At 40.9% G+C, this 21,364-nt stretch overlaps 2 protein-coding genes across 3 annotated transcripts in view; one reads left to right on the forward strand and one right to left on the reverse strand.

Moving 5' to 3' along the window:
* Positions 1–21,364, reverse strand: part of LOC108657581 (uncharacterized) — a 53,329-nt gene that overhangs the window by 8,170 nt on the left and 23,795 nt on the right. For both annotated transcript variants that reach the window (XM_089264959.1, XM_089264960.1), the window contains exons 2-3: positions 17,955–18,416; positions 13,622–13,801 (exon numbers count right to left, since the gene is read on the reverse strand). In XM_089264959.1, the coding sequence (XP_089121085.1) occupies positions 13,622–13,801; positions 17,955–18,407 (633 nt within the window). In that variant the 5' untranslated portion in view covers positions 18,408–18,416. The remainder of the gene's footprint in view (positions 1–13,621; positions 13,802–17,954; positions 18,417–21,364) is intronic.
* Positions 7,266–8,133, forward strand: LOC149090688 (uncharacterized). The gene is made up of 2 exons (XM_089264891.1): positions 7,266–7,412; positions 7,481–8,133. The coding sequence occupies exon 2, from the start codon at positions 7,544–7,546 to the stop codon at positions 7,880–7,882; it is 339 nt and encodes a 112-aa protein (XP_089121017.1). The 5' UTR covers positions 7,266–7,412; positions 7,481–7,543; the 3' UTR covers positions 7,883–8,133.

Here is a 21,364-nt window from a genome sequence, read left to right on the forward strand (position 1 = left end):
AATATATATGTATATATAATACGCTAAAGGCTGTAAATCCATTTGGCATCAAGGCAGCTTCAAATATGAATTGCAATTCGAAATAAATTTCAAATAAAATGAAAACAAAGTTAAGTTAAGCTTATCAATAAATATATGAATATACATTTCTTAAATATTAATTTTCAGCAAATATTTAACATAAATACTATAAATAGCTTCTCGGCGTGAAATTTTCTTATGAATTTTCTCAGAGTAAGCCATTGGCTTACCGTAAGCCCCATCAATATATTTTCCATTATTTATATTAGTGACACCAGAGCAAACAGCAGAACATAAACTTAAATAGTTGTTCAAGTGTTTGCCTAAATTTTGCTAATGGAACTGTGGCCTGGGCGTGAAATGGGATAAAACATTTGAATTACATTCTATTCTCGATTAGCGGCTGGCATTTCGAGACTTCTCTTTGGCTGTCAATGCCAGCAACAGCAAAGCACCCCCAACACCCACACACACACACACACACACACAGCCGTGTAAATACTGCATGAAATTGAAGCCAAGATCCCAGCAATGTAGGCATAATAAATAATTTAAAGCCATGATATAATTAGCAGTCGTTTGATGGAAAACAAGGCACAGCAAACAGACGAGAAAAGTAATAAGAGTAAAAATAAATGACAAGACAAATAATGACAATGATGATGATAATGAGCATGAAATTTCGAGTCTGGCGTATGTGTAATTAATTTGCACACACTAATTAAAAGTAAGTAAACTGTTGTCACTGACAACCAGAAGCAGCGAAGAGCAATAATCATCGTTTAAGTTTCAATTATTAGACCTCGCCCGCTGCCCGGCTGTCCCTTCTACCCGCTGCTCCTCTCTCTCTGGCTTCCACGTGCGTTTCCTAATGAAAGCCGAAAAGTATAAGCGAAGCTCTGAGAATGTTCGAATGCATAATTAAAATCACTGCGCATTCCATAATTTAAATAATAATAACAAGCACAACAATGCCTGGAAATGGAGCACAGATTACAATGTCAGTAGTCGGTGTGGGGGAGTGGGGGAGGGGGTGCGTCACCTCCCCGCACTTTAGACAGCAGGCGCAGGCAACCAAAAAAAGAGAAAAAGATACGGCCGGAGCTTAATGGCCGTAAAATGCTTACCAAGCAGACCGGTCAGACAAGGTTAGGCCTGGACGCACACTAAGCACACGGCAGGGCTCTGGACCATAAAGATCACACGGGTCCTGACCAGCAGCAAGTCCTTGCGCTTATGATAATAACACAATTATGTACTTACATAATTAAAGTCGTAAAAGTGCACAAAACACAGACGAAACAAAAGCAAAAAGAATTATAAAAAAAAGAAGAAATTACAAAGGCTCACACACACTTATACATAGATATATATGTATATATAGATCGACTCAACATTTGTGCGTTTGACTCCACTTGAATGCCCAAATAGTTGTGCGGCTGGGCCTACAGAGCAAACAATTTAAATGCTTAAATATGCAAGGGATTTTTTGTAGTCGAAAGTAAATGAAATCCAGATTTGTTAAGAACCCAAAAGCAATGTGTCATCTCATTTAAGACTCGATGCTAATACTGTCAACATTTCATCAAGCTCACATTGTTATATGTAATCTGTGTCGCAATCGAACCGCAGCTTGTGGCAGTTCTACTCAAATTCAAACTGATTTCCTTACCATATACAAGTTGTTCAGGCATTGCAAAATTTACATAAAAAGCCACTTGTGCTCCATGCCCAAAATAAAAAGCACAGCCATAGCCATAAATTGGCTGTAAGAATTCTCTCTCCGGTGTAACAATCAATTGAGTTTAAATTCTTCTAGCTCAATCATTTTTCGTGTCGCTCTGAGGATCCTCCTCAAATGGTAAATTTGTTAATGAACGAGATCAGCTCATCATGGGTTATTGTAAGTCTTACATCGAATAAGCAGATCGTTGTAGCTCACTGATCTAAGCATAGTGCGCTCAGTAATACACCAGGAGAGCCTGAAGAGAGTGAGCTAACATGACTGCTCTAGCAACTTCATCTTCTTCTCCTTCTTCTTCTTCTTCTTCTTTTCTTGTTCTTGTTCTTTTTCTTCTTCTTTTCATTTTTTTCTTATTCTTCTTTTTTCTTTTCTTCCTCTATCTTGTTATAGTTTCCATTCATTTCTCTCTTTCAATGCAGTAATTCGAGTGACTTAACATGATCTTCGAAAAATATCCGATTATATTTGGACATAAATTTTAATCGATTTTAATCAAATATCATGATTAAAAAAAAATTAATAGCATATTTATGAAAAATATGATAAATTATATTATGTAAATGAAATAAATACAAAATATATAATATGACAAATTGAATATCTATATGGTAGATAGTTTTTATTATACTTGGCTGAATTAAAGTTATTCAGTTAAAGTAATTCTAAATATTCATAAAAAATATATTATAATCTCTTTAAAAGTTCAACCATCGATTATGATTGAAGTATAATTCTAAGCTGAAAAGTAATTGTTTTCTGACTGGTTCTAGAATTTTTGCTATAAATTGCTATAAATTTCGCTTGTCTTCTTTATTTCGATTTCTATTTCAAATTTGTATATCAAAAGACTTTTAAATTCCCAACAAAGGCTGTTGTTATGTGTTTTTTTTTTTTTTTTTTTTTTTCTTCTTAAGCTGTCTCATACCCTGTAAACATTGTAAAACGCCGAGAAAGTTGACTGAACCAGGGGATGTTGTTCGGTTAAGCGAACTTTGCTCGCGTTCTGCAGAGACTTTTTCTATTTCTGATGCTCTGCTTTTGATATCACATAAATGACGGCATAATTGGGCTTAGAACGACGCCAAAGAGCCTAACAACAGCGCTTTATAAAATGCTAAGCAATGGGCATCTGCTTTCTACGCTCGAGCGCCTTCTTTGTTGTTGTTTTATTTTTTTTTATTATTTATTTGCATTTTGTATATTTTTTTACTGTTTGCTATTGAAGTTAAGGGTATTAATATTTTATGCTTATGTGCATAACAACGAGAGCCAATGCCAAACAATAACAGCACAAAAGCAGCGTCTGTAATAGCAACAGCAACAATGACAACAACAACAACAACAACAACAACAAGTGGTTGCTGACAATGCCAACATGGAGCTGACACAGAACAGTTGGCCAATATCTCTGCCTTCACAAACCTGTCTCTCTCTCTCTCTCTCTCTCCCTCCCTCTCTCTGCGTGTGTGTGTGTGCGTGGAGATGACTGTATTACAATTGACGAGCCACACGCAGACTCAAAGTTTGCAAAAAGTGTCTGTGCACTTGAAAATGTTTTGTATAAGATGTAGCTGTATCTGGCCATATCTTGCCATATCAGTATTTGTATTCCAACTGTCTTGTACTTGTCTACTTGTAGGCAGACAGAGGCTGCTTAAAATTCAGATGAGATTCGCTGCTGGGAAATGTAGCCGAGCTATAGAGACTGAGGCTGAGGCTGAGGCTGAGACTGAGGCTTAGCCCAAAGTCCAAAGTACGAGCTAAGTGAAGCAGGCCATAGAAAATACCGCATTCACTTTGGCTCAGCCACATATCTGAACTGTTAATGGACGCATTTGGCCTGCAGTTGAATGGCTGCAAATGTATTTGATGTTGAGTTAAATCGAGCACTTTTCATGCACTTCTCCCTCTCCCTCTCCCTATCCCTCTCAGTCTCAGTTGGGTGTAAACTGCTGCAAAAACTGCATTACAAATGCCCAATTCCCATACGCTTCTTCGGAAGTAACTCATTCAACCCGGCAACAGCACAACAATTGGGGCAGTCATAAAAGTTCATCATTCACAACAATAAGCCGCTTACAATCTGGCCATAAGATGAGCAACAACAAAAGCATCAACGGCGGCCAACCACTTGAATACGAAGCATTGGCATATGATATTGTCAGGACTTTTGCTCAAGTACCCAGCAACAAGGTACTCGCCTACCACACCCCCTCCCCCCTCACACATATACACACACACGCATACATCACGAGTGTATACATATTAGAGTGAAATTTTAGCTGCCAAGTTAAGTATAAAGCAGCTGCCAGCTCGACAGAATTTTGGCATAAGTGAGCGAGGGTCGACACAGAAGTTTTAGCTATAGCTAACTTAGACCACATACAGGTCTAGGTAAATAGAAATTGAGTTGCTTTAATCTATAACATGATAATATGTAGATGAATATATAACATTTTATTCCAATTCTAGTTCTTCTCGAATATATACAATGGTATGGATAACTGCTATAGCGCGAAGCACTCTTTCTATACCTTTACATAATTCGAATGATTTCCCAATACATTTGATAAATACCCGGCTATTCATATACTAGAGCTCTGATTTTTTTATACCTCAACAATAATTGTACTGCCCGGAGACCAAAGTTGAATGGCATGAATTCAGGAATAATAATAAAACTTTACATCATCATCAAATGGAGCTTCTCTTTAGCTAACTTTGCGAGCAACCCGTGTGAGTGCTTTGCTGTGTGCAAAATTTTTATATTGTTATTTTACAATATGTAGAACATTTATCCGAAATTTCGGTAATGCGCAAGGCAGTCCATAGAGTGCACAGGTAATGGCTGAGGATATGGATGTTGCCGCGACAACAAACGACAAAATGTTGCCTGTGTGCATATGAAATTTATCAAAACGGAGGCGAGGCTGAGGAAGAAGTAGGGGGGGGGTGGAAGGGGAGTACACATCCAGAGTTATTGCAACCTTTGAGCTGCTGAGGTTGTTTTTCAACTTATTAGAGCAGCTGACGCTGGTCTCCAGCTGCTCTCCAGCTGCTCTCTGCTCTCCGCTCTCCGCTCGCTGCTTGAGCAATAAAAATTGATTGCCCCAGGAGTCGCGATTGCGAAGCGCATAAAATCAACCAAGTTTCGTTGGCCATTTCCACGCAATTCGCACAACAGCTGCGCCATTAAACTGCTGCCACCGAATTGCCGCCGGTCGGTGCACATCACCCACCTCCCCTCCCCACCCCGCCCCTTCCTCACACAAACAACCACACGCACAAAGGCAAACACACTCAAGTGCGAGCTGCGAATCGGTTTTTTATGTAGTTGCATGTGCAACAAATCTAGCAGCATTGCAGCACTAGCAACGGACGGAACGCTGCGGGGGCTGCCAGCAATGCGAGGCACATAAAGAAAAGAAAATCACTGACATGTGCCCTTATAAGTATGCTACATATTTCAGGTCCCCCTCACAGGCATTCATTCGCTGCATTGGTAATGAGGGCGGGGCAAGGAGCTGCAATGGCTTTTGAGTCGAAACTCACACATTCGATTAGCTGGCATCTGTTGGCCCTGTCCCATGCATGATGGGAGTGGCATTGTGTCAATAATCGGACATAAGAAACAAGCTCTCTGACAGCCAGATGAAAGGCGATTGCAGCTCACTCGAAACGAACAACGAACAAGGAACAAAACTCATCTGTTTCATGTTGAAATTGCTTTACCTCTGCTCAAAAGACGCCCAATTACATTTGCAATTTGATCGTTGCGGAACTTTGGACATGAGTTTCAATTGGTTTTTTTCGCAGCATATGCATAGCAATGCGTCTCCCTCTTCCATAAATGCAATCAGGCTGTGTGGTCTCCATGGGCCACGGCATTGCGCAGCACATTTGCTTCGACTGAACGCCATTTGCATGGGTAGGTCGGCAAATGGGAAATTTAATAAGGCTCAGGCCAGCCCACGCGCGCCTCCCTAACAAAGTTACACTCATAATAATAACAATAATGATGCTCCTAATAAAAGAGAAATACCTACAACAGAAAATAAAACAGAAATAAGGGAACCTACGCAACTGAATAGAAGAGCCGCCTGCGGACCGATTCGTTTCGATTTCCGCTCCGTGCGGCATTCGCATGTGCGTAACAAGCTCAAATTGTTGCGCTATCCATAAACAAATGGCAATTGCGACGATAATGTTGAATTTACGCATAGTGAAGCGGGGATAGTTATTCAGGACTTTCATTTCAAGGAATAATTGAAATATGATCATAAATCACAAATAACAAATCAGAGAGCCACTCGAGCCTCGAACGAACCGAAAATGAAGCAAACCAAATATGCAAAATGTTGAGTGGAGCTCACAATTTCACATCAGCTCTACAACGAGTAGCACCGTCAACGTAGCACTGCAACTGTCGATGCTCCAATTACAATCGAAATTTCGATTCCCTTGAATGGGCAAAATTTCACATACATGTATTTGGATGTCGGTGTGCATGTGCATAGGCCAAATGCTGGGCCATTTGCATTTCCAGCTAACCAAACGTGTTGTTCTGCGTAACTAGGTAGATCCCAATGAAATGTTCAGCATATGATCTACTTATTCGATTAAATATTTTACAATTTAGTAAATAAACGAGCTTGTTCACATATTAACTACACACACACACCTAAAGAATTCGAAAAAAATCGAAGGTGTGTATATAAGAAAACAATATAATTGTATAAGATAATCACATTAGTAAAAATTGCGCGACTCGAGCTACATAGACGAATAAGATATATTTTAATAGCATAATATTGATACTGGTAGTATCGATAAGACTGGGGATAGTTATCGAATTATCGGATATTCATAGCAAGGCTTGCTGCAAACTCTGGCCACACTACTCTTTGCAGTAAAAGGAATAATTATCGAATTTTATTTATTTTTTTAACAAATTCGAACTGCTTTAACCAAGGCAAATCAATAGCTCTGACATATTCTACTGGAGCGCAGCGATGAGCGGGGCAATATACACTCAGATCATCGCCCTGAGCAATGCTATATTCTTACTAAAGTCTGCCACGCCTCATTCTCTATGTTACATACATTTTCATAAAACAAATATAACCTGATTTTCCATTTATTCAGGATACTCAAATCGTAATATGAACTATGTATATTCTAATTTATTTGATTTATTTAGTGCTGCAGCAAAATTTTGCAAATATTTGTCCATCTATTTGCCATCTTAAACAAAAAACGAAAAGTAAACAAGATTTTTTGTTGCATTCCATTCCACAGAGTTGCGCAGCTTTCACAGACAGTTGAGATATATATGACACCCGGACATTTGACATGAATATAAATTTACAATTCTGCCATCTAATAAATAAAAAAATATGCATATGGGTGAGTGGGCAATGAATGAGTTTTCCAGCTGCCTGGCTCAGTGGAGCCCAGGATTTCTGTCGACGCACTTGGTTTGATGGGTAACCCGGGTCTCTCAGTAGACTGTGAAAACGAGGGCCGAGAGGGCGAGTCATCGTATGTTTGACAACATTCGTTTCACATTCAGTATAAAATTGAGAGCTCGAAATATTGTTGTTTGTCGTAGATTTATTTAGTTTTGGACTTACACGTTTGTTGATCAGTAACACACACACACACACACAGCAATTTCGGTAGTATTTTGTGCTAAATTCATAATTGGCTTTTCAGTTTCTGGTAGCAATCTGGCAACGACGCACTGAGGCAAGAACGCGGACTCAACAATTATTCGACATGTCGAACTCCTTTCACATGAACTTGACGGACATGCAAAAGAAGCTGGCACTGAGGTCAATGCGTCTCCCCCTGAAGGACTCGTCGCAGCTCTACTCGATGTTCAAGAGCCCCAATGGCAATCTTAGCAATCTATCGGCAGAGTCTATAGCGGCCGAAAAAAGGCATAAGAAGCTAACGGCCCAAGCGTATCAGGACTTAATCTCACTGACCAACCAGAATAGGCCGCTGGATCGCAGCCAGGCCAACACCAATAATACTAAGGTCTTGAAGTCGTGCCTGAAGCAGCCAAATGGACCGAAGCGTCACAAGGTCGTCCGCTTCAGCTGTGACGATTAATGCTACAATGCAACAAAACAACGTCAAAAAATTAACAAAAACAACCAAAAAAATTGAATAGTGATTGAATGTCTGGAGCTGCCTGTGGACGTATCACCAGTTCTGGCTAATTTGAACCATGATTTTTATGCAAAATTTGTAAATATTTCTAAAAGCGATTCGCACATTTTAATTACAAAAACTACAAAACTGCTTTGATTACGCTTTCCGGTGATCAACAAGAGATCCTCTGGCCAAACGCAACACCATATATATATATATATGTATATATATGTATGTGTGTATGTATTTATGTATAAGGCTTTCTCTCTCATCGCGTTCGCCTTAAACGGATTGCCCTCTGATGTCAGCCCCTTTTCAATTTAAAATGCCATTAAATATCATTCAGTAATTTAAACATTGTATTCGTCATTCGGTTAGCCTCGTTCAGCCCTCGTCCGTCGTCCGTCGCTTGTTTACGCTAACTTGTGTCGTTTCTTTTTGCTTCGGATGGTTCGTGGCCTGTAGCATAATTTCGCTTGCCAAGCGCATATCCGGCTAAGTTCAATGGTTAATAATAGAGAGGAATGGGGGGGCCCCCCGTTACGTGGGTGCTGGCCCAAGGATTAGGAAACGCTTCGTGCCAAAGTCAATGCGGGCAAGCGGATATTCGTAACGAGACCTTGCTGCGCACACCAGCAATGCCATCGTGGTAAACAAATAAACAAACTCTGGCCACACTGCGCGCTGCTGCGATGCAGGGCGTGGCCACCATGTCGCACCCACAATGCTGTACGCCTTTGCTCGGAGCTTTAGCTCCGTTTGCCAAAAACGAAGCGAGCAGGCGAATGAAACTTGGAGCTAAGCTAGCTAGAAATCCCTTATCCTGCCCTGGCGAATGCTTTGACTCGCATAACTTGTAATTAATTGACAGTCTGCGGTCGAAATTCTCTGACAGTTTTATGGCACTGAATTATAAAAATAAAATAATATACATACAGGCGTATAGGTATATACATACATACATAATTGCGCATAGGCAGAGCGAAATTCACACGCCCTTATGACAGATTGGGCTTGATGTGGGTAAAGGGATTGCTTCAGCCCCTGCCCCTGCCTCTGCCTCTGCCTCTGCCCCTGCTCCTGCCATTATTCGACTAGGCAAATTTGTTGTGGCGTTGACATTTTCATTGCACAACATGGGACGCTGGGCCGCTCAGCTCGGACTGGGGCCAATAAAAAACAATAAAAACATTTTCAATTTGAGTGTTTTTTTGCCTCTGCTTCTTCTTTATTTTCGGTTTGTCAAACTTTTTTTTTTTTGATAAACTTGAACCAAAGTTGGCCAAGCGTAGAAATCGCTGGCTGCTTCAAGTTGCCCAACCTCAGCTTCGGTTCGACTCGCAACTGAGTCGCATTTCCTCTCACTGACTTTTGGCCAAAGACGCGGCAATTAAGCCCAGGCTAAAAAATCGATAAGCGATTCATAAGCTGCTAAGGGGATGAAATATAGTTGAGGATCTATCAGTGTTCATGAATCAAAGAGTTTGCAAAGTCTGTAAGTAGTTTACCTATGATTGATTATCTCAGAAGTGGATGCCTTTGGGACCAGGCAAACGTATTGAATTATAAAATAATTTGTTTTGTTGTGCATGCGACACTAATGCATGCCATATATGCCATATAGATACAGATATATATTCGTATCAAAGTGATTTTCGAATATCATTGTTTGTCACAAAGGAATCCAAAAGATTTCAGAAGCATCATTGAATCACTTGCCACATGACGAATCAAAGTTCACATTGTCTGTGTGCCCAACTGTCTGTGTGTGTGTGTGTGTGTGCCTGAGGGTGTGTGCGTGTGCGTGTGCGTGTGTGTGTGTGCGCATGTCAAAGCAATTTGTTGAACCCAAATAGAATGGAAATACCAAGCCAAATGGCACGTCACTTCTACCCTCCTCAGAAGCAATGCGGCCATAACGTATACGTAAAATATTCATAAATTGCACATGAGGCAAACCCAAATGAGATAATAAGCCCTCTCGGCCAAGAGTTTCGGCAAGGACTAACGCAACCAACGAATCTAGACGCTATCTGCGTGTCCTTATGGTCTGCTTGTGTCTTTTGTGTGTGTGTGTGTGTGTGTGTGTGTGTGTGTCTGAGCTCTATCAAATTAAGCATACACGCGCACTCACACACATTAATGATATTATTGACGACTGATTGAGTTTGCCATATATGAACACACACTTACACACACACACAGACACACACACTCACTCACTCTTACACATTGGTAGTTTCGCGTTATGGTAATCGACTTTTAGGCGTAAATATTATAAATCGACGCAATTATCATCAGCCTTATTGTGAGCATTATAGCAGCTCAGCAATAATAATAATCATCGAGCCGACATCGACAACATCATTATCATTATCATCGTCATCATCATCGTCGCGTCGTTTGTTGTGCCACTTGTTGCCATCGTCCTGTCAGTTTTTATGGGCACCAGACATTCACTGAACTGCCACATAAATTATACAAATTGTCGCCAGAAACATCGCAGAGCGGGTCTATAGACCCGGCAGCATCATAAATACCGCATATAATTGCCAAGTCGACCGACCCAATAATGATATATGTATGTCCGTATGCAGCGAACACAGCCATTTGCCATATCCCTTGGCACTGGACTTAAGCTAAGGGCTCTTGGCCCAATAGACCCACCTGCTGCCCGGCCCAAGAGTGCTGCCACTTTAGCCACTTGGCCAAGTGGCAACTGGGAATCCCAATTCACAATTGGCTCGCCCAGCGCCACTTCATTAGCTCGCCACGAATGAATGAATATAAATGATAATCTTGTTGCTCTCTTATTTAGAGTCATAAATTCATTTACAATATTAACACAGCCGAATGTTTTGGGTCGCTTCTATAAGAACCAATATTATGTATGAAAATGTATATAAGTGTATATGTATGTATGTATATATGCGTGTATCCATTTCCATTATTCTAATCGAAAGTTTTCTGCTTTACAAAGTTTTTGTAGCCTGCAGTTGTATGTGCATATATATGTATGTATATCTTAAGCATTTTTACTAAGGCTCCCAGATTTGCTCTACCTCCTACTCATCCCGTCCCTCTACATTTCTGTATTTTTATATTATTATTATTATTATTTTTTTTTTTTTTGCATATTTACATAACTGATATCTAAAACTCACAATAATAATAACATTCAATAACAATATAAATGCAAAGATTTAGAGTCTCTAAATGTACTACGAGATACCCTGTAGACTATTGAAATATTCAATATAAATTCTGTAATATAATATGATAACAGCAGGAGTTACCCTGAACTTCTCAAAGAGTTGGAATTTTAAGCATTTTACTCGATTTTAAGAGTATATAGCTAATATATGTACAATCTCTCTCTAATGGACTCTATTTAATTGCAGAGTAGCTTTGCTTTTAAACGAACTAAATGCAGACAATGATAATGGAATCTATGTATGTTTACACACACACATGGCCGAGGTACAGCTCTCTAGTATGTGAACACCCTTTTTCCATGGAATTGAAAGGAGCTAACGAAAATCCTAAATATACAAAGCCTATGTATGCTCAATCCACAAAGTAAATTGAATGCTGCCATCTTTTGTTGTATTGAAGCAATGCCTTTAAATGAAGTTAAACTATTGATTTTCATGATGGCTCGCAAAAGAAAAACTGTGTACTTTACTCACTCTGAGGATGAGCGGAGACTCATAGTGCAGTCGATTGCATTGGCTCATTAATGAGTTCGTTCGCGATCGGCTGGAAATCGCTTGGTCTTGTTTCAGTTCGCTCTGTTTGTGTTAAATGAAGCAAAAATTCCTTTGTGTGCATTCATTGGCATGCATGCGAGTGTTGTGCTCGTTAAACCTATCAATTCCGTGAGTCGTGTGTCTGTGTGTGTGTGTGTGCAAATGCATGTGAGGATTGCTGGTATTGGCTCTTTGAGTTATTTGCTGAGTCTCATTGTGCGAGCGTCAATCATATTTCTCTCCACTCAAGTCGCTCAACAGAAAACCAAGAACAAACGAGCCAAGTCTCTTGCCCAGAACGGGAGTGAGAAGGGTTGTGGTTCATTCTATTACAATTATTTGGGTAACAGCATATGATGACACCATTATACACGTGTCTGCATTTTAAATCTGAAGTCTCTAGGCTTTGTAGTTGCAGAGATTGCTGCGGCTCAGATGAGCGGGCGGATCAATCAAGTCAGCTCATTGTCTTAATGAGGAACATATATGCACACTATTACTTCGTATACACGTACATTAAGAGGTCCCACAGACATTTTCATAGAATAATGATACCCAGAATTCCCATTTTTAATTATATTTAAGGTATAAAAGGCAGCTAAAACTAGAAAATATCCTGGAATCCACAATATTATTGTTTAAAAAATTCAATAAAAATGTATACAATATAATATAGTAATAGCAGCTGCTAAAATTGTCATCTTTGCTCTCTATTCGTCGCATCCTTTTACCGCTAGTCGCTTTTCTACAGGGTAAACTTGAATTTGATAGTTATCGATGCCAAGCAACTAAAACGAAGCTCTGAATATATACATACATTCATACATACACATAAGCACCGGCACACGCCCAGTGAGAGCGTGGGAGTGAGAGAGAAAGAGATGGAAATAGGAAGACAGTAAGGAGGAAAACATGAACACGTTGAGTATATCAAAAAGTTGCAACACTTTATGGCCCATAAATATTTATGTGTGTTGTTGTCGTTGTCGTGGGCGCACTTTAAAGCCCCATGTTGCAAATATTTTGGCAGCGAAATAGAAGCGCAGTTGACAAGCCATGTTAACGAGTTTCAAATTGGCCCACACACCATCAAGCGTGCTGCCATGCAGACAGCACAGCCATGGCCATAACCAGAGACAGAGACAGAGACAGAGCCAGAGCAACAACCACAGCGACAACCACAGAGCCAGAGCCAGAGCTAGAGCCCGAGCCCGAGCCACAGTTTCAGCCCGTAAGCCCCACATTGTTTGGGCGCCTTGCCATGAACCGTTGCAGTTGCCATTTGCCAGTTTCTAGTTGCTAATCAGACCGTTGGGGTTTTACCAGACAATGGCAATGTGAATGCAAACGAACCGACAGCTCGTTGTATAACAACACCAACAAACACACACACACACACACACACAAACCTAATGAGATAACCTGCTTATTTTTGCCAAGCGATTGGAGAAATTGGAACTATAAACTACTCCCCAGCATAAGCTTGCTCGATTGCATCATCTATGGCATTTATCACTCGAGCGCATAGATCGAAGAGCTTAGATCGAAACTATTTGATTATTATGGTACAATGATTAACAACAATATAGAATAAATAAAATAAAATAGTTGGCTGTTTACATTCGATTGGATTGTATAATAAAGGTTGCCAAATTCCAGTTAGAATTGGTGGAACGAGATTCAAATTTGCCGAATCCCTTGAACCGCACTGAGAGCGCAGCGCATGGAGCATTGTCTATGAGCGAGGCACGCCAAGTAGCTTAATGCTTTAACGGTCTGTTGCATTCGCTTTGATCTGGGGGCAGGTACACACACACACACGCACACACATACACACCTCCACCCACAGTGATACCCACCCACACACATCCAGTAGACCACACACATGTGACAACGCGTAATTTTTAATAAAGCAAAATGTTAAGCCCATTCAGGGTTCAGTACTCACCCCAAGCTCCACGTACATCGTATAAATGGGATAGGGCAGGGCAATCACCATGCCAGTTAGCCAGGTGGCGCAACAGCAGACGAAGCCAGGTATGCGCCCCTTGAGCGGATCATTCAGCCAGCGCATGCGATCCCAGGCAATCAGAATGTGCGATATCATCGCCACATGTATCGGTATGTCCTGCAAGTTCAAGAGAGCACAAATTTATGTACATGCATGTGTGTGTATATATGTATGTATGTATATTCGTGGATGGATATGGAGGGGGCGAGCTGTTGCCTGGGCTGGAGCAAGCATTTTTCGGCCATGTGCGGTGATTGAAACAAATTTGTTTGCCTCCGATTGTTGTTGCAGCAGTGAGGCACGTTGAGCTCGCTTCGTTGAGCACTCTCACACACATATGTATGTATGTATTCAGCTGTCCTGGCAACCTGCAGACATTTGCCCATCTTGTTATGCTTCAATGCGAAATCCCAAAGATTTTGCCCGCCTATCCATTTCGGCTTTGTTTATTTATTTGCTTGAGTTCAGATTGGATTTTGTGACAACACCTCAAACGCACACACACACACAAACACACTCTGATATGTGTGTGTGTGTGTGTGTGTGTACATCATATATTTAACAGATTGTCTAGCACTTGGCTATGGTCAAACTATTCAGCTAAGTGTGCCCAGAGAGAGATTCACACAAAGCCAAATAGAGCATGCATCAGTTGGCTGAAAGCAGAATTATTACACTTGCAGTCCAAATATTTTACACTAACTTCATTTGCTTAACAATCTTGTTAACGGCCCTAGCAGACGGCCAAGTCTAGACAAATGCAATTTGCGACTGCCGACACGACAATCTGTTCGGCCTAAAGCGTGTTGGACCTAAAGAAGAGTATGAGACCGTCGGCTTCCGAGAGAGCAAGAGAGCGAGAGAGAGAGAGAGAGAGAGAGAGTAGTCTTATGGCCATCGCGATGCATCGATAGGTAATGAAAATTTATTCAGGTTGATAAAGCATACTTGCTTTATTTATAATGGTCTAATGGCATATTATATGGGCCATGAGATCCATGAGACTATAACCCCCCATACGTTTTGATTGGATGGCCGAAAGGTTTATTGCTGAGATATTGACTCGATGATCTATAAGACTTTGACCTGCCATAGAATTTGATTATAGCAGCTGAAAGGTTTTGATGCTTGACTTCAGGCATATTCTCTGTTTATCTTACGTAAGTACACTATGTATAATATATATATATGTATGTGCATATGCATATGTATATAGCCCCATACTCAATTTGCACAACAGAACAAAAGAATTTCAGAGCTGAGTGCATTCAATTCACATTCCATGCCGATTCACTCCGTCAGCTTCTGTTCGCCTAGCTCAGCCAAAGTTCAGCAAAGTGCAAGGCAACACTGAAATTAAAGACAATAATTGTCGCAAATGGAATGCACATTTATCTTGGATTTGGCTGAAGATAAGCAAATTTAAAGGCTCATCGAAGTAAATTGCAATGTTTGCGGATTGTCTGCGGCGCCGATGGCATTAATCAATTTCGATGGGCTCAAGGGCGAGCTGCAAATGTACAAATACATATGTACATATATCTCTCTCTCTCACTCTCTTTATCTGTATGTGTGTGTAAATGCCACAAATATCCGTTTACACGTGTCTATCTGTGTGTGCGTGTGTGTCTGTGTGCGCTATTTGTCGCCCATTGTGATAGCAATCAAATCGAATCATTTCCGTTGCCTGACATTTTGTCCAATTTTACCCCAGCTGCTGCTGCAGTAGGTCTCTGTAATTCAATCTCAAGAAAGTCAACTCGCCTCTAAATGTTGCGTTACAAAAATAAAAAGGATATTATTTGATATTCTGCCACATAGAGATCCCCATATAAATACTTGATCAACTGGACTAAAGAAAGTAGAGCATTCTGATTGCTAATTAGGTCCAACTACTCCAAAGATTTAACCTTTGAAGCTCAATTAATGAGCTTAAAAGCTTAATTATTTAGAGCTTTTTCAGCACCCTGTCAGATAGTGCTCTACTAGGATATATGCGGTCTATAAATACACAAAAATCTAATTTTTTATTTTATCCCCTATGAGCTTAACAGCTCGATTAGTAAGAGCTTATCAAAACTCTGGTATTACACTGAAAAGAACACATTTAAAAATAATCTACAGACATTTTTATGGGCATTTCACTCACTAAACACAGCCTGACAAAATGAAATAACAATATAAGGAAAGGAAAATTAATCGATTTATCGAAACTTCTTATTTGCTCTGTAACATTTATTTTCGTCACACGCTGAGCTGAAGACATTAGATAAAAGTAAGAGAACAAATTGAATGAGAGTAAATTTTATTTAGTATTGCCACACACACACACACATACATACATACAAACGCCTACAGCTGTATTGATGTGTGTACCTGCAGCCGTGAGATGTGTCAATCATTGCGGCTTTGACAATAAGATGTGGCTGAAGCTATTATGTGGGTGTTGCCAATCTCTCACGGCATTGAGCCGAGCGTGTGGTGGCTGGAGCTCTGCGGCTAGAGGTGACGTTACGGTCTCTTGAATTCCAGGCGCGCCCTTATCAGGGAACAACATGCCAATTAGGCTCAGTTGACAGCCCTTTGACTGTGCGAGGCGGGAGGTGAGTCGTGCGAGCGTGTAAATTGAATACAATTGAATTGAATATCTATTTTTAGTTGAATCCGATGAAATAAACGCATCCACTAGCTGCTTAAAGCGTACCTAATTGCAAAGCAAAGCAACAGCTGAGGGTCTACAGTTTCTTTGAAGCGAACTTCATGGGAATTTGATGTGCGTCTAATTAGTACCGGGAATTTGTTGACTTGAGTGGGCAAACGCATGAGTTATGGACTGCTCAAGCGTTGTGGCACTTGTGGTTACTTCAAAAGCTAATTAAATGTCCTCCAGACGTCAGTCGAAGCAGAAAATCATTTTAAATTAAATATTTGCCCGATTGTGACTTTTGGTCCGCTGTCGAGGTTTACTTATAAATGCCAGTTAAGAGTTCTCAGGTCGGGAGTGCTCGATTAGCAGATTTCGGGGTAGATTTAATATCCCAGATTTAATATCCCAGTCACTCAACGTTTCTTTGGCTGCTCTAAAGGGCTTTACTATGGGATAATAATCAAAGTTTTAATGTATGATTCATTTAAGAAGAAGTAGGAATCTGAAATACATAATATGCGTGTATTTATTACACAGAATGTCACACTGAATGGAATGACGTCGAGTTGATATGATGATAATATGGTATCTTAGTTTGATATCATACGTATATACAGTAGAATCCGGTTATAACGACACTGCTTAGAGCGTCCGTACGGCTAGTGCGACAAGAATTTTAGTTCACAGATAAACTTTAATGGCCATTACGTCTTCCGGATAGAACGACGGCGCCACGTTCTGCCACCTTCTGCCTCCATTTTTATCAACTTATTGCCTAATTTCCCATTTTCGGCTGATTCAAAGTTTTCAGAAACGCTTAAATATGCATAACCAAGATGATAGGCTAATGGGCACATAATTACATTAATCTAACATCGGCTACAAATCGATTAGCTTGTGGCATTGCCAGTGTTGGTCAATGCCATGACTAATGAAAAACTAAAATTTACTTATCGTTTACTAATTACTATAATTTACTATACACTTACTCATTCATATGTAATTCCCAGTAATATGCAGCTTAACATAAGCCAAGCTAAAGTAGAGATTAAATAGAATAAGAAACTATCTAAAGTTGCAAAGTGAAAAGGAAATTAGTAGCAGCGGCACAGATGGCGAAAATCCCAATAATCATTTGAATTCATTGTTTGCACTAGGTTCATATTTTAGTGTCTTATTGGCCCTTATCTATTGCTCTCGGTCCGGTCCGTGCTCTACTTTGTTTTCAGCTTCACAGACACGGAGACGGATAAGGAGACGGACACGGATAGAAGCAAAGGCAGACCGGTCCAACTCTCGTCTGTCTGTGGGCCATTGTGCGGAGGCCAGGCCAGAACCGATAAAGCAGACTGCGTTAAGTTTATTAACTTGTCATAGTGCCATGAGGTTTATCGGCTCATCTGGCCCACTGGCAGCTTTACAGCCCAGCGCAGCCCAGCCCGGCCCAAAGAGAAAGGCAGAGAGCGCGAGTAGATAGAGGATGAGCGCGCCAAAGGGAATGAGAGTTGGACTAGGGAGCCACAATAGATAACAATGCTCATGAGTAAGTTTAATTAAAATTTGCTGGAGCCAGCGAGCTGGCCGGCTGGCCGGCTGTCCGGCAATAAGTTATGGGCCACTCACCTGCAGCATGGGCAAGAAGAAGCACAGGAACTGGCCAAATATCCAGTTCTGGAGCAGCATCACCATCAGCGAAACGGGCAAGACCAAAGCGCACTGCACGAAATGGCAGAAGGCCAAATTGATGATGAACGCATGCGTGACATCCTTGTAGAGCCGATTATACATGATGTACACAATGATGGCAATGTTCAGAATGACGCCCAGCAGGGCCAGCGTTGCGTATTGGATGAGAAAGAGCCAATAGACCGACTTAATGCTCGCCTTCAGTATCGGCCCATTGACGCGCTCCATGTCCTCCGTGTCGTTGATGTGGCCGGCCAGCAAGTGCGCTATCACCATAAAGTACTTGTCCGGCACGTCCTTCCACTGGCTGGCGCTGGCCGCCATTTGATAGTCCTCGTCGCCAGCCGCCTGGCTGTGGGGCGTGCCCACGTGATGCTCAGCGGGCGGCATGCTTACCACCTGAAATTGAATGCAGCCGCAGCAGCAGCAGCAGCAGAAAAAGAAATAGAGAGTGAGAAAGACGCAGAGAAAATGGCATCTATGAATAGTTTACATGACTGGTAAATCCATTCCTCCCAACTTATCCCCCGCCAACCACGGAAGGAGGAGGTGCATGAGGTAATTTAACAATAGTTACGTCCTGCCGCCTAGCGCTAGGCAGGCAAACTTGCATTTGGTCATTGGGTGTGAAGAGGGGATAGATGGAGCCGGGCTCATTGTATCACACCTGGGCCAGCACACCCGACCAAACAATCGAATGAATGCAGCTTAAAGAATTTGCTCGGGTCGAACAAGGGAAATTTTCGTCTGGTCTCACAATTTGAGGACGACACAGAAGCAGACAAGGATGGACAAAAAGCTAGCAAGCCTTAAATCGGATTGGAACTCAGCCATAAGTAGATCCTTTAATGAGCGCCGTTGTGTACAGAACAAAGTACAGTTGATACAATAATTTGCATTTGGATCGGTTTTCGGGATTGTAATTTCAATTAGTGTTCTGCCGCTATAAATTCGCAACGAAGCATATGATAATAATGTACTACATATGGAACTTGATTAAGATAATTATTTATAATAGACCGAAATATCATCCGTGAAAGGGAAAAATAATGTAAGAGCACTAAAATAGCAGAGTTACAGCAAACAGGCAAATATAAGGTTCTTGCCTTCTCTGTTTCTGAGATCTGATTTTAAATTCCAATGTCTTTAGAGAGGTAAAGTCAATATTTAATAAAGCCTTGTAATACACATATGATCGTCTAATGATAAACTTCTGTTTTAATGATGAGAAAGAAAATGAAAGAGAGAGAGAGAGAGAGAGAGAGAGAGAGAGAGAGAGAGAGAGAGAGATAGAAAGAAGACTGGTAATGAGAATGATAGAGAGAATGACAGGCACAAGGAAACAGAGATAGATGGAAAGAGACAGCAAGAAGCAGAGATAGAGCAAAATTATGAGAGAAGAAGAATTAGAGAATGAAACAGGGACATTTTCTGCACGTATCTCTGTGTATTTTCTTTCCGAACAGCGAGAGCATGAATTCTACTTAACCATGGCGCTTACTAAATTTCGCAGTTATTCGCATATTCAACAATATTCGACAGGCTTAACATACGCTGGCAGCACTCTATAAAATGATGTTGACAAAGCCTTTGTTGGTTCAATCATGGACTCATATAATTTATGCAATTTGAGACTTCATGTGTCTCAAGCAGAAATATGAGAAAGCCCAGCCTAAATGCTTTTGTTGGTTTTTCTCCATTTCTTCTCCTCTCTCTCTCTCTCTCCCTCTCTCTCTCTCTCTCTCTCTCTCTCTCTCTCTCTGTCTCTGCTTTATGTCTGCCTGACTGAGAATTGGCGACAATTTTGTCGGCTGGCATGAATGCAACCGATGGCATTACGTGTATAAAATTTCTATTCATTCATTTGACTCATTGTTTGGCCACTGTTGAGATTGTTGTTGTTGTTGTTGTTGTTGGTGTTGCTGTTGCGAGTTACGCTCAGTTTTCCTTTGTTTGGCATTTGCAACGGAAATTGCCAAAAGCATTGCGAACGGCAGTGTATGCAACATAATATGGAAATTGAAAATCTCTATGCAACACAGAACGTCTGTCTATATAATATATGCACATATGCAAGATACATACATACATAGGTACATGTGTATGTATGTATATATAAGCTACATTACCATGACTGCCAGCTGAGCTACTACCTGCCACATGGCCGTGTATTCTGTCTAGTCTATCTGACCAACTGCCTGACTGTCTATCTGACTGTCTGTCTCCATTGAACGGCGGGCAGACCTGCACAAGTGCTGAGACCGCGTATAAGGATGTGCAGACACATACGTGTGTCTAGACACGAGGCGTGAACATGCAATACGAAAGCTGTTGTAAATATTAAGTGCCGAAGCTCGCATACCCTGATCAAAACAAGTCACGTTAGCTAATGAGGGATATGAGTGGCTTAGGATATGGCAGGCATCAAACTGAGAGAATTAGGTATATGGTATATGTATGAGAACTGGATCTAGAAGTCGCAATTGAATTGGCTATTGCAACTGAAACTGGAACTGGAACTGAAAGTGAAAGTGGCACTTGGAGCTGAACACTGGGCATTGGCAATCAGAGCTGGAACTGAAACTGAAACTGGAGCTGGAACTGGAACTGGAACTGGAACTAGAACAGGAACTGGAGCTGGAGCTGGAGCTGGAACTGGAACTAGAACTAGAACTAGAACGAGAACTGACAATCAGAAAAGGAACTGGAAATTCCCATTGAAATCAAAACTAGCCACTGGAACTGGACACTGTTCCCTGGCAATGAGAGTTGGAACTGGAACTAGAACTAGAGCCAAAAGTGGAGCTGGAATTAGAGCTGGCGCTATATCAAGAACTAGAACTGACTCAATGAAAAGTGAAGCTAGAACTAACAATTATAAATGGAACTGCAACTATGCAGCAAAATCTACCAGCTGGAATCGGAACCAGCAAATAAACTGGAACTAGAACTGTAACTGACAACTGAAGCCGGGACTAATTACTGGAACTGGAGCTGGAATTGAAGTGACCTCGCGAGACCAATTACCTTTAGTATTCACAACAGCTAAGCATAGAACGATAGCCCGATGTACAAACTTAATATATACATACACATACATATATAGTATTTTCATGACTGGATACATACAATAAAAATTGTGTTATTTTCGCAAAAGCGCCTTAAGCACTGTCATTGCCATTGCCATTGCCATTGAGGTAAAGATTAGTCGTTGCTTTCAATGTGTGACAAGTTGCCTGATACATTTATAATACCCGCTCGAGGGCCATAAAAAAAAAGCCTAAAGCGACGCAAGAATTTCAATCTAGATGGCTAGACAATAACAACAACTGACTTAACACAGCACA

This window comes from Drosophila navojoa, chromosome X (assembly GCF_054131105.1).
Source record: "Drosophila navojoa isolate 15081-1374.11 chromosome X, UAZ_NAV_1.0, whole genome shotgun sequence".
NCBI classification, from domain to species: domain Eukaryota; kingdom Metazoa; phylum Arthropoda; class Insecta; order Diptera; family Drosophilidae; genus Drosophila; species Drosophila navojoa.

Bases quoted from the DNA above. Each gene is read 5' to 3' on its own strand.
- LOC149090688 (XM_089264891.1), top strand. From the start codon at position 7,544: ATGTCGAACTCCTTTCACATGAACTTGACGGACATGCAAAAGAAGCTG.